Genomic DNA, 12,039 nt, shown 5'->3' with positions numbered 1-12,039 from the left:
ACACGCGGACTGCCATCGAGAAGAAGGAGAAGGAGCGCGGCGCATCCGGAGCCCGCGGGCGCGGCGTGGGCGGGCGCGGGCGCGGGCGGGCGCGCGGGAACCCCGCCAGCGGAGGCGACACAATGCCTCTGGCGGCTCTGCAGGCGGCGCGCGGCGCGCCCCTCGCCGGTCTCCCGCACGCTCCTGAGGGCCGAGAGGGCCGAGAGGCGGGGTTGGTGGCCCGGGGGCATGGGCGGTGCGGCCCGCGCCGCGCGCGGGCGCGTGGCAGCCCGTGAGTGCCGAGATCGGGTCTGTGCTTCGACGTAGCATGGGCCCCCGGAGGCCCATCTACAGCAGCGGCGAAGTGAGCGTGTTTGTGGTGTTGGTGTGACGTCTGAGCTTGGATCTGGGACTAAAGCCGCTTACCACTGATGGATCCCCACCCGAATAACACACAGTGAGCGCCCCAGATCCGCCTGCAGTATGCGCGCGGGCCTTCTAAGCCCGCGGGTAGTCGCCCACCATCCCCAGGGCCTCCAGGGCTCGCACCTCAACCTCTCATCACAGACCAGCGCACAGCGCCATACGAGGTATTTTCTTCTCAATAACAAGGCTGTGAACAGAAATGTACCTTCCTTCGAAAACTCGGGGATGATCGTTAAGGTGATTCACGGGTGTCCGCGGCCCACTGTGCCCGCTGGTACAATGACCGCCGTAAACCCTGTGATCAGCTCCATGCGATCTCCGATATTTTTTGTAGGCACCGGAACGTACCGAAACAAAACTCTCTCTCTCTCTCCGGAACGTTGGGCTCAACCAGGTTTGCCTCTCGCACCCCGTCTGTTTTCCTTTCCTTTTTTCTCTACAGCACCCTCTCTTTTCCTCTCTATTTTCGCGGGAAAACTCCGTGGAAATCGTCAAATTTTTGGCGCTGAGCCGAGTCTGAGGCTGTGGTTTGGGCCCAAAATCAGCCAAATTTTAGGCCAAATCGGCAAAATGCCGGGAATTTCGCGGAGAACGCGTGTATACCTGGAACTTACCCTGCGACCGCCTGGGTATTTTGTCGATTTCCTCAATTTTGCCTCAGATTTTGCCCCAGACCAGCTCTCAGACTCAGGGAAACTCGAGAGTTGCCAGAATGGAGCACCAAACACCCTCTGTCCCTGGAAATTTCCGGAAACGCAAAGTGCTGGGGACCTCTGTTTTCCTTTTTGTTTTCCGGAAAACCTGGTTGAGCCCAACCGGAACGCCAAAAAACTACTATGTCTTCGAGTGAAAAGTAATCCGAGCAAAGCCGCGGCCGCAATGAATTAAAAGGGGCGGTGTCGAGGGGGAATCTGGAGAATCTGGGAATCTGCTCACCCCCACCTCATCGAAAAACTTTTCACTCCAAGACATATAGTACTTTTTTAAGGTGCTCTACAAGCTAGGCACAAAAGATATGGCATTGCAGGTCATTTAGGGCCCCTTAGACGGTCACTGAGTTGTCCAAAATCACCACTGGGCCGGGAGCCACCTTCAAGCGAAACCAATACAAGAAAGAAACCATTAGGTGTGCACAATGGCCGAGCGAGCGGAGAGCATAGCCCAGGGCTACGCCCGCCGGCTTCGTGCCCTGGAGGCGGAGCGGGCGGCGGAGAAGATCGACTCCGAAGCGCAGTTCCATAAGCTCGAGCGCTCCTACACTTCGCTGCGCACGGAGCGGGATGAGCTCGCAGCGACCAACGCGGCGCTCGCACGACAGCAGGCGGGGGCGGGGGCGGCGAGCGACGAGCTCCGCGCTTCGGTCGACTCGCTGCGCCGTGAGCGCCGCTCGCAGGACGAGGAGATCAAGAAGCTGCGCGACGCGGAGAAGGCGCTCGAGGAGGATCGGGCGCGGCTCAATGCGCTCGCGGCGTCAAACAGCGAACACGCGGCGGCGCTCGCGTCGGAGCTAGAGGCGGAGCGGGGGCGGCTGGCGGAGGAGCGGACTGCCGGTCAGGAGCTGCGTGCCAAGCTCGCGGCCAAGCAAACGGAGTGGCTCGACCAGAACATGGCGCTCAACGACCACACCTCGCAGGCGCACATCCCCGCTCTCCCCTCCCTCCCTTTCCCCCCTTTGCCCCCCCCCCCCCCCGCTCACCCTCTCAACCACCCTCGCAACCCCCCCTCTGCAGACCCTCACGCCCCCCATGCACTTGCCCCTCTCTCCCATCTCACTCCCCGCCCCCTCGCTCCCCCGCAGGTCGAGCTGCTGCAGCGGCGCGTGCGCGAGGAGCAGGAGGCGTCGGCAGCGCGCCGCTCTGAGGTGGATGCACAGCGGCGAGCGCGGGAGGAGGAGCTGGCGGCCCTCGCCGACGCGCGCGACGCGCTCGCCCGCGAGAAGCTCGCCCTCTCGACTCGCCTCGACGGCGCCGCAAAGCGCGAGGAGACGCAGGCGAGGCTTGGACCTCCTCAGCCTCCGCCCTCGGCCTCCGCCCTCGCATGGCCGCCCGCCCGCCCGCCACCACCACCCCGCCCACCCACCACCACCACCACCACCACCACCACCACCACCACCACCACCACCACCACCACCACCACCACCACCCCGCCGCGCGACCGCATCTCTGGCCCGCCAACGATGCCCTGCGTGGCGCCCTCCGCCTCCCGGTGCGTGCCAGGCCGCCGAGCTCGAGCGGCTCAAGCTCGAGCTGACCACGCAGATGCAGCGCGCGACACAGGACGGGCTGACGGCGGACCGCAAGCAGCTCGAGACGCAGCGGCTGGCAGGCGCACGCTCTCTCCCTCCTCTCCCTCCCTCCCGTTGTTGGCCGCCTCGCACCTCTTCACCCTCCCTCTCAGCGCGCCCCCCCCCCCCCCTCCCCCTCTCCTCACAGACTCGTACAAGAGCGCCCTGGGCGACTCCGAGGCGGCGCTCGCTGCCGCGCGAGAGGAGCTCCAGGCGGCGCGGGCCGAGACCGCGCGCGAAAGCACGCGCGCGACGGCGGCCGAGGAGGCGGCCGCCGCCGCATCCGCCGCCGCCGCTGCCTCGGCCGCCGCCTCTGGCGGAAACGAGCCGAGGGCGGCGGCGAGCGCCCCGGTCGCGCCGGCGCCCTCGGCGGCGGCGGCGGCGGGCGAGGCGCTGGCAACGTCGCTCGGTCCGCCGGGCGGCGGGTTGGTGCCGCTGGAGGACGCGTCGCAGCTCACGCGCACCGATCTGTATGGCAAGTACGTCGAGGCGGTCGAGGCGGTGGCGGCGGCCGTGCGCGGCAAAGAGGAGGCGGAGGCCGAGCTGACGGCGGTGGTGCGCGAGGTGCAGGCCAAGGCGCCGCGCATTCTCGAGATGCGGCGGCAGTACGAGGAGCTCGTCGCGGCGCACGACGGGCTGTCGACGCGGCTGCACGCCGCGATGGTTGAGGGCGAGGCGGCGGCCGCTCACGCGGCGGCGCTAGAGACCAAGCTTGCCGCGAGCGACAGCGAGATCGGCGCGCTGCGCGCGGAGAACGCCGATTTGTCGCGCCAGCTGCAGCTGGTGCTGCACGAGGCGCAGCGGCGGGCGGCGGCGGAGACGCCACGCCAGCGCAGCGGCGGGACCGCCTATGGCCTCGCGGCGCTGCGCGCGCCGCCGCCCACCCCGGCGTCGGGCGTGCCTCCGCCCCTCTTTGGCATGGGCGGCGCGGGGTCCCCCGCCACGCCGCTCGCCCCTGCCCCGTTTGGCGGCGCGGCCGTCGAGGCGGAGGCGCCGGCGGATTTGGCGACGCCCGGAGGCGTCATTTCAGCGCGGCTGGTTCCCTTCCGGGACGTCGCCGAGATGCAGCAGCGCAACGCAGAGCTGCTGCGCGCGATGCGGCGGCTGGGCGACGCGCACGAGACGGCGCTGCGCGAGAAGGAGCAGGCGGCGAGCACCGCCGTCGCCGCCGCGATGGCGGAGGTTGAGGAGCTCCGCGCAACGGCGGCCAAGCAGCAGCAGGCGCGCCACCGCGCCGCGGGACGCACCGGGACGGCGAGCGTGGCCGCTCACAAGCGTCACGTGAGTGCGGTAGGCGGTCGACGCGTTGATGAAGCAGCGCGAGCTGTACCGCGCGATGCGCCCCTCGGCGGGCGAGGCGGGATCGGCGGCGCCGTCTGTCGCCCCCGACGCCGGCGCTGCCGCCGCCGCGGAGGCGGAAGCCGGCTCTCTGCGCGACGAGCTCGCCGGTGTGCGCGAGCAGGCGGCGGAGACGGAAGCGGCGTTTGCGGCGCAGCTGGCGCGCGCGCAGGAGGCTGAGCGGGTGGCGTTGCAGGCCAAGGCGGCGGCCGAGGCGCGCGCCACCGTGCTCGAGGCGCGTGTGCAGTCGCAGGCTGACGTGCTCGCTAGCGGCGGGCAGGAGGCGGCGGCGGCGCACGAGACGAGCGCGACTCTCTCCTCGCAGCTTCTCGAGCTGCAGCGCGCGCTGCGCGAGCGGGGCGAGGCGCTGGCGGCGGCGCAGGCGGACGCGCGGCGTGAGGCGGGCCGTGCGGAGCTCGAGCGGGAGCAGGTGAGCTTGTTGCGCGCTGCTGAGCAGCGGCAGCGCCACGAGATGCAGGAGCAGGCGCGGAGCGCGGCGCAGCTGCGCGAGCTGCTGAGCCACTTGCAGGAGATGCAGAAGTCGCAGGTGCACGCTGAGGAGGTGACTTCGGGCCGGCTGCAGGGCGAGAACGAGCGTCTGCAGCGCGAGTGGCTCGAGGCCAAGGCGGCGACTTCCCGCGAAGAGGAGCGGTCGGCAAAGGCGGCCGCTGAGGCGCCGCAGCAGCTCACCGTAGACAGCCGAATGGTTGAGCAGCGTCCTCACCGCCCCTCCTTTGGTGCGCAGGCGTCGCGAAAGCTCGCTGCGGCGGCCGAGGAGCGTGAGGTCGTCGAGGGGCAGCTCAGCGCCGCGCGCGACGAGGCGGCGGCGCTGCGCACGCAGGTCGAGACGTTGCACACGCTCCACGAGGCGCAAAAGCTTCAGCTCTCGGAGGCGGGGGCAGGCGGAGACGCGCCGGGCGGCGCGTCCGCCGCCGGCGGAGTGGGCTCGCCGCCGCCGCCGAGCCGCGCCGGCAGCCGCGCTGCCGGCAGCGCCGGGCTGGCGGAGGAGGTGGCCGTGGCGCGGCGCGAGCGGAAGCGGGCCGAAGAGGGGCTCGCTGCGGAGAAGGCGCACTCGGCGCAGTACCGAGCGCTCGCCGCCGCCGCCGAGAAGGAGCGCGACGAGCAGCTGCAGCTGTCTTCTCAGCTCAAGGAGTCGCTCGAGGCGCGCGTCGCCGAGGCGGAGGCGGCGCGATCCGCGGCCGAGGAGCGGGTGGCTGGCATCCAGCAGACCGAGGGGTCTCGCCGCGCTGAGGCGGAGTCGCTGCGCTCGCAGCTGTCCGCCGCGAAGCAGGCGGAGGCGGCCGCGGAGGCCAAGGCGGCCGAGATTGTGGGCTCGGCCGATGCGGTCGCGTCGGAGCACGCGGCGGCGCTCGAGGCGTTGCGCGTGCAGCTCGAGGCGGCGCGCGGCGCCGAGGAGCGCGCCGTTGCCAAGTACCGCGCCGAGCTTCAAAACCACTCGGCGGACACGCTCGAGCTGGCAAAGGCCAAGGAAGCGGCCACCTCCGCGACGGCCGACGCGCAGGCGGCTGCAGCGCGGTTGGGCGAGCAGACGACGCAGCTCGAGACGCTGCGGCAGGCGCGCGACGCCGCGCGCGCCGAAGTGGAGACGCGGGTTGGCGAGCTCGAGCAGCGGCTCGCGTCGGCAGCGGACGAGAACCGGCTTCTGCACGGGCAGCTCTCCCGCCTCTCAGCGCAAGCCACCGCCGCCGCCACCGCCGCCGCTTCCCCCGCCGGCCGACGCGAGGCGGGCGGGTCGTCCTCGACTGGCGGCGCTGCGGGCGGCGAGGATTCGGCGACCGCGCTTCTCGCGGTGGTGCAGCGCGACAAGGAGCTCCTGGCCAAGAAGGTGGCGCTCGCGGAGCTCGAGGTGCGGCGACTGACGGGCCACGCGGAGGCGCGTTCGCCCAGATACCCGAGATCCCCCCCAGTGCCGCAGCACTCTTGAGGGAGCGGCTCCCTGTCTCGCGGCTGCAGGAGCTCGAGCGGCACCGCGAGGCTACGCAGGTGCGCTTGTCAGAGGCGCTCTCCAAGGTTGCGCGGTACGACGAGGCGAGCAGCCGCGCGCGCGCCGCGGATGAGGCACGTGGCAAAGGTGTTGGCGGGGGGGGGGGGGGCACGGGCGGCACCGCGCGACGGGGCTGCTTTAGGCGCGCGAGCTGCAGCTGCTGCGCGACTCGAATGCGATGATGGCGTCGCGCGAGGCGTCGCGCGAAGCGGCCCTCGCGGCGGCCAAGAAGGAGGTGGCCGAGCGCAAGGCGGCGCTGGAGCCGCTGCGCGTCGCGGTGGCCAGCAAGGCGGCGGAGGCGGAGGCGTTGGCAGGGCAGGTCGAGACGCTGAGCAAGGAGTCGAAGGAATGGCAGGAGCGGGTGCGCAAGCTGCTGGCCAAGGACAAGTCGACCGTCGCGGCTGAGCAGCACGACAAGCTCGTCGAGGAAAAGAGCGCGCTCGCGGCGCAGCTGCAAGCGGCGAGCGCCGCCAAGGAGAAGGCCGAGGGCGAGCTGACCGCCGCCATCACGCTGCAGGAGCGGCTGCGCAAGGCCGGAGGCACCTTCAAGACACAGGCCAAGGAGCGCGAGCGCGAGCGCGACGCCGAGCGCGAGGCCAAGGTCAAGGCGGAGGAGGAGGCGCGCGCGGCCGCCGCCGACGCGGCAGCCGCGCGCGAGGAGGCTGACAAGGCGAACAAGGCGGCCGAGTCGGGCCGCGCCGCCGCCGCCTCGCTCGCCGAGGCGCAGGCAAAGTCCGAGGGTGCGGACAAGGCGGAGGCGGCACTGCGCACGGAGCTCGCCGCCGCCAAGGAGCTGAGCCAAAAGTACTTGCGCGGGTACCGCCAGGCCAAGGAGCAGCTCACCTCAAAGACGAGAGAGCTTGAGGCGCTCAAGTCGGGCGTGACCGCACCAGCACCCGCCGCCGCGTCGTCGGCGGGGGCCGCCAGCGCTGCCGCCAGCGCGACAGCTGCCTCTTCGGCAGCGGCAGTTCCACCCGCCGCCGCGCCCGCGCCCGCGCCAGCCGTTGCCGCGCCGGCACCCGCACCCGCCCGCGGCCGCGGCGCGGGCCGGGCGCGCCGCGGCCGCGCCGCAAGGGGAGCCGCCGCCGCGACTGCGCCCGCTACTGCGCCCGCAGCTGCCCCCGCCAGCGTCTGCCGCGACCGCCGCGCCAGCGGCCGCCGCGCCCGCAGCCGTCGCGCCAGCGGGCGACGCGGTCAGTGGCGTCTCCAGTCCGCTGCCGGTGGCAGCGCCAGCCGCAGCGTCGGCGGCGCCTGCGACCCCGCCGCGGTCGCCCTTCCTCGGCTCGGCCCTCACGCCGGGCGAGCCAGACGCGGCGGCGCTCGACCACGGCGGCACGTCGGCGGCGGCCGCCGAGGCGCCGCCGCCAGAGGCGTCCGTCGCGGGCGTGAAGCGCGGTGCGGCCGGCGACGGCGGGGCGGGCGCAGGCGAGCCCGCGCGCAAGGCGCGCAAGGCAGCGACGGGCGGCAGCTACTACAAGGTGGTCGATGGCGTGCGATACGACGCGGGGCTCCTCGACTTGGCGGAGGAGCTCGCGGCGGCGGGTGGCGGGTCGATCGACGCCGCGGCGGCGCAGAGGCTGGCCGAAGCAGCGGCCGACGGGCCCGGCGTGACCGAGTGCGAGAAGGGGACGCTGCGCCACATTGCGGCGACGCATTCGCTGCACGCGGATGCCGCCAAGCTGATCGAGAAGGAGGCTGGCGCAGCCGACGCGGGCGCCGAAGCGATGGAGGCGGAGGCGGAGGAGGGCGAGGAGGCGGCCGCCGACGAGGCGGAGGCAGATGCGGAGGCGGCGCACGCAGCGGGCGACGAGCCGGCAGACGGCGACCAAGAGGCCGACGTTGAGGAGGGCGAGGTCGACTAGGCGGCCTCTCTTGGCGCAGTGCCGACGCGCGCCCTCGGTCAGTGAGGGTTAGGCGGTTCGCGAGACCGAGAGGAGCAGTTCAGCCAAGCCAAGCCCGGGGGCGCCAAGGTAGCCAAGCCCTGCCGAGGCCAAGATACATACGCACGGGTTCTCACGTGATGCCACTTGACTCTTGAGCATACGGAAATGATGTTTACTGCAGCGGTAAAATGCTGTTATATTTTTGAGAGGTGAGCGGGTCGAGATCTCGAGAAAAAGAAAACGATGCAGCGGAAAACGAAGTCATTGCTTCAGGCTCTCGACATCAATGAAAGCGGCGAGATCATCGCCGCTCGCAGCAACCTCCCCGCGGTGCACCCCGCCCAGCTCGACGACGAGGTAGAATCCAAGGCCGACCACCACGAAGATGCCAGGGAAGGTGATCAGCGGATTGAGGTACCAGGGCGGCCGCTCCTCCTTGCCCGAGAAGAAGCCGAAGATGTAAACGCCCTTGAGCCACTCGACCGCCGCGGCGAGGCCCTCCTTGGCGGCGGGCTTTGCTGCCATCCGCTCCTCGTACGCCCGCTGGATGTCGGCCGGCGTGCGCGGCACGCCCGCGTTGTCAGCGGCGAACGTGCCGCCGCTGGCGGCTGGCTGCTCGACACTCAGCAGCTCCACGTCAAAGAGGAGGGTCGAGTCGGGCGGGATGAGCGGGGGGATGCCCTTTGCGCCGTACGCGTACTGCGGCGAGCAGGTCAGCGTCGCTCGCTCGCCCGGCGCCATCGCTGCGACGCCCACCTCCCAGCCGCCGATCACGCGGCCATCACCCAGCGTGAACTTGAACGGCTTGCCGCGCGAGCGCGACGAGTCGAAGGGCGCGCCCGTCGCGGCGAGTCGGCCCTCGTAGTGCACCTCCACCGTCGCGCCCTTGAGAGGCGCCGCACCCAGACCCGGTTGCACTGTCTCCTTGAGCACCCCGCCGTCGCCGACAAGGTCGAGGACCGGCGCGGCCGCAGAGGCGCAGAGGCGAGGCTGGGCCGCCGCGCCACGCGCGGCGAGCGCCGGCCGCCGCACTGCTGATGTCGGGCTCCACGCGCAGGCGCTGAAGAGATACACCAACATCGCAGATGTTAGTTGGGTTCGTTTCCCGGCGGGGGGGGGGGGGGGGCGCACAGGTTGCGTGACTGTTTTTTATGTGAACTAGCCTGTGCTTGTGCGTGGGTTCGGGGTTGTGTTTTTGCGTGAACTAGCCTCGCTTGTCCGCAGACAGAGCAAAAAAACCAATTGAGCGTCATCTTGTAGTGAACAGGCCGAGTTCGCGGTTTGAGCCAACCAACCCCTGCCTAGACGATTACAGCTAAAGAGTACCCGGGGCTCCCCATGCGGGAGAGCCCCAGCGGAGCACTGGCATTCCTTGCCCAGCTCAAGCGGGTCTGCATGTGCGGCAGGAGCACCCAGAGGATGGCGCCAAAGGCGTCTCGAACCGCCTCGTCGTTGCTGACGGCGTGGGTGACGGCGCCGCTCGCGGCGAGGAGCGCGACGTTGTACGCCGCCACCAGCAGCGACGCGATGCCGATGAGGAGGAAGAAGGATGCCCTCCCGTGTCCCGACCCTAGATTGCAAACGGACAGACCGCGGTTCCGACCCCTCCCCCTCCCCCTTTTTTTTCCGTCGCGTACCAGGTCTTTGACTTTTGTGCACTCGGGGGTGAGGGCCAGGCCGACGCGGCGCTGGAGTCCTGCCTGGATAATGCACAGTGTCCGCCGGCGCCAGATGCGCCCTTCCCATCGCCCCCTCCGCCGCCATCGCCACCACCATCCTGCGCTGATTGTGTTGCCCTGTACGACCCCTTGGGCACCGGGACAGCGTGTGGAGGCCGGTCGTGCGAGGACTCCTGCGCGCATCCTCGGGCCGAGTTTGAGCTGGGCAAGGAATGCCAGTGCTTTGCGGGGATTTCCGCAAGGGCCCTCCGTGTGGGGGCCCGTGAACATCTTCAGCTTGTGAGCCAGGAAAAGGGTTGGGTTTGAGCGCCCAGCGCAGACCGACCGACCGCAGGGGGGGTCCGGTCGGCGGCCGCGGAAGACCGCAAACCGGAGGGGGGTCCGGTCGGTCGGAGCGCAGCCTACCGAGGGCGGGCGGGGCTCCGAAGGGGGGATCGGTCGGGTTGGCTCGAGGGTCACACCGCACACGCTCGCCGCAGCTGTAAATAATTTCGCGTTCCTAGAGACACCAAGCGCCCTCTCCCCCCGTCTAATCACTCCTCGCCGTCCGAGTTGCAGAGCTCGAGACGCTCAGGATTGGGTCGGAACACGAGCTCGTCCATGTCCACGCTCTGGTCGTCGTCTCGTCGTCCATGATTAGCTTCGCCGGCGACACACTGTGTACCCGTTGCTGACGAGCCGCTTGAGCGCGGCCAGCATCGCCCGGTGACGGCGGCGGCGATGTGTCGATCAAGTCTGGCAAGTCATCGTAGTCATCGGAAGGGACGATGCGCGCGTACTGTGGAAAATTGGAGCGCTGCCAGAGCTTGTACATAGCGATGGCAAGCAGGACCAGGCCTGCGACTGCGTAGATGTTCCACATATATGTCTGGGGTCGGGCTCGCTCGGGCCTCGGCGAAGAAGCGTCCTTGGCCTTGGCTGCGTGACTAGTTTTCATAGTGAAAACCGGCGGATTTCGATGCGCCCGTGGCGGTTCGCGAGAAGGAGGGAGAGCGTTTGAGGGGGCTCACGGCAAGGACACCGACCGAGGGGGGGGGGTCGGTCGTCACACCTCCCGCCGCCGAGAGAGCGAGCGACCGGAGGGGCGGTCCGGTCCACCTCGGGGGCAGACCACCGACCGGCGGGGGGGTCCCCACGAACTAGGGGGGGTGGGTACAAAATGACGCTCATACAAGAGAGTAGCAGGAAGACGGGAGACCCCCAAAAAGTTGCTCCTTCGATCCCCGCAGTAAGTATCCTCCGTTTCACCGTTTTTTCCGCGTCGTACTTTTAGCTTACTGGGAGAAAAGGGAGAGGGCGTTGTGTTCTCTCTCTCTCCGCGTCTGTACTGTACTTTTAGCTTACTGGGAGAAAAGGGAGAGGGAGGCACTTGGAGCACTTGGAGTGCAGTCATCAGCCTCACATCCAGGGCCGGGGAGCTGAGGAGCGCACCTGGCGCTTTCTAAGTAAGAAGCCGCGGTGAACGAATCTTCGGAGAGGAGGGGCAGTCATCACTGCCGCGCTCACTGGGTTCGAGAGATTGTGCGAGAGATTGTGGGTTGAGAGAGCTTGCGTCGGAGTCGTCCTCCGCTCCCACCTGTCGAGTGCAAGCTGCAGTTCCTTGGAGTCGAGGTACCAGACGCCATCAACCTGCCCTGCGCCCTGAGCAAAGTCAAGGGCCTTTTCCCTCTCGGCCCGAGCCTGGGCGGCAGCGGCCTGGCGCGTTGCATTCTTCTTACCGCCTCCATGGGTGCCCGCTCCATTGCCCGCTCAAGTGCCCACGCGGGCAGCAGGGGCGCGCCATCAATTAGGCTAGGAGGGGCGGCTAACTTGCTCATCCGGAAACCTGCCTCCGAAGAGGCATCTGCGATTAAGTCAGCATGCACGCTCAGGGATGATGTCGTCGAGTGCACTCGTAGGGCACTCACTGATTGCTCATGCATGGCCGGGGCCGCGATGTGTGAATTTGGAAATCGGGTCAGCACTTCCCTTGGGAGGAGAGGAAGGTTAGTCTTACGCTTGAAAGACAAGTAGGCAAGTATACCGGGCGGTCGCCGTAGACACGGTTGAGGTAAAGGCCAGACATCTTGCCCCTGACGGGTGAGTCAAGGGTGTTGATGCGCCCGAGAGCGAAACGAGTGAGGAGGCCGCGTGCTGCATCTTGCATGCGGGTGGCCAAAGACACCACTCGGCACGGCACTGCCTGCTGTGGAGCGGCCGCACATTGCTCGGTACCCCCCCTGCACATCTAAAGCCATCCCTGCTGCTAGGGGGGGGGGGGGTCTGACCCCCCCAACAGCAAAACGCTGCTGCTGGGGGGGGGGTCCTTATCCCCCCCGCAACCAAACGCTGCTGGTGGGGGGGGGGGGGTCCCCACCCCCCCCGGATGCGAACCCACCGAGCCACTTTCCCACCCTTTGGACGCCGACCCCCCTCCCACCTTGGTGCAGAGTTTACACGACGCTC

General features: G+C 69.1%; 3 protein-coding genes across 3 annotated transcripts; 2 read left to right on the top strand and 1 right to left on the bottom strand.

Moving 5' to 3' along the window:
* Positions 1–1,540: 1,540 nt before the first annotated feature.
* Positions 1,541–2,265, top strand: EMIHUDRAFT_206645 (hypothetical protein; the record flags this gene model as incomplete). Its single annotated transcript, XM_005776986.1, has 2 exons — positions 1,541–1,955; positions 2,240–2,265. 2 exons carry the CDS (start codon positions 1,541–1,543, stop codon positions 2,263–2,265), a joined length of 441 nt encoding a protein of 146 aa, XP_005777043.1.
* Positions 2,266–2,581: 316 nt separating this feature from the next.
* EMIHUDRAFT_450545 (hypothetical protein) lies at positions 2,582–8,095 on the top strand (the record flags this gene model as incomplete). Its single annotated transcript, XM_005776985.1, has 11 exons — positions 2,582–2,590; positions 3,131–3,979; positions 4,152–4,733; positions 4,773–4,868; positions 5,058–5,639; positions 5,814–5,894; positions 6,002–6,058; positions 6,175–6,633; positions 6,712–6,912; positions 7,475–7,639; positions 7,844–8,095. 11 exons carry the CDS (start codon positions 2,582–2,584, stop codon positions 7,892–7,894), a joined length of 3,132 nt encoding a protein of 1,043 aa, XP_005777042.1. The 3' UTR covers positions 7,895–8,095.
* An 81-nt stretch (positions 8,096–8,176) lies between these two features.
* On the bottom strand, positions 8,177–8,995 carry EMIHUDRAFT_206643 (FKBP-type peptidyl-prolyl cis-trans isomerase; the record flags this gene model as incomplete). The annotated part of the gene is made up of 2 exons (XM_005776984.1): positions 8,177–8,839; positions 8,990–8,995. 2 exons carry the CDS (start codon positions 8,993–8,995, stop codon positions 8,177–8,179), a joined length of 669 nt encoding a protein of 222 aa, XP_005777041.1.
* Between the last annotated feature and the right edge of the window lie 3,044 nt (positions 8,996–12,039).

The sequence above is a fragment of the Emiliania huxleyi genome, assembly GCF_000372725.1.
Source record: "Emiliania huxleyi CCMP1516 unplaced genomic scaffold EMIHUscaffold_27, whole genome shotgun sequence".
NCBI classification, from domain to species: domain Eukaryota; phylum Haptophyta; order Isochrysidales; family Noelaerhabdaceae; genus Emiliania; species Emiliania huxleyi.
This window is presented reverse-complemented; position numbering and strand designations above follow the sequence as displayed.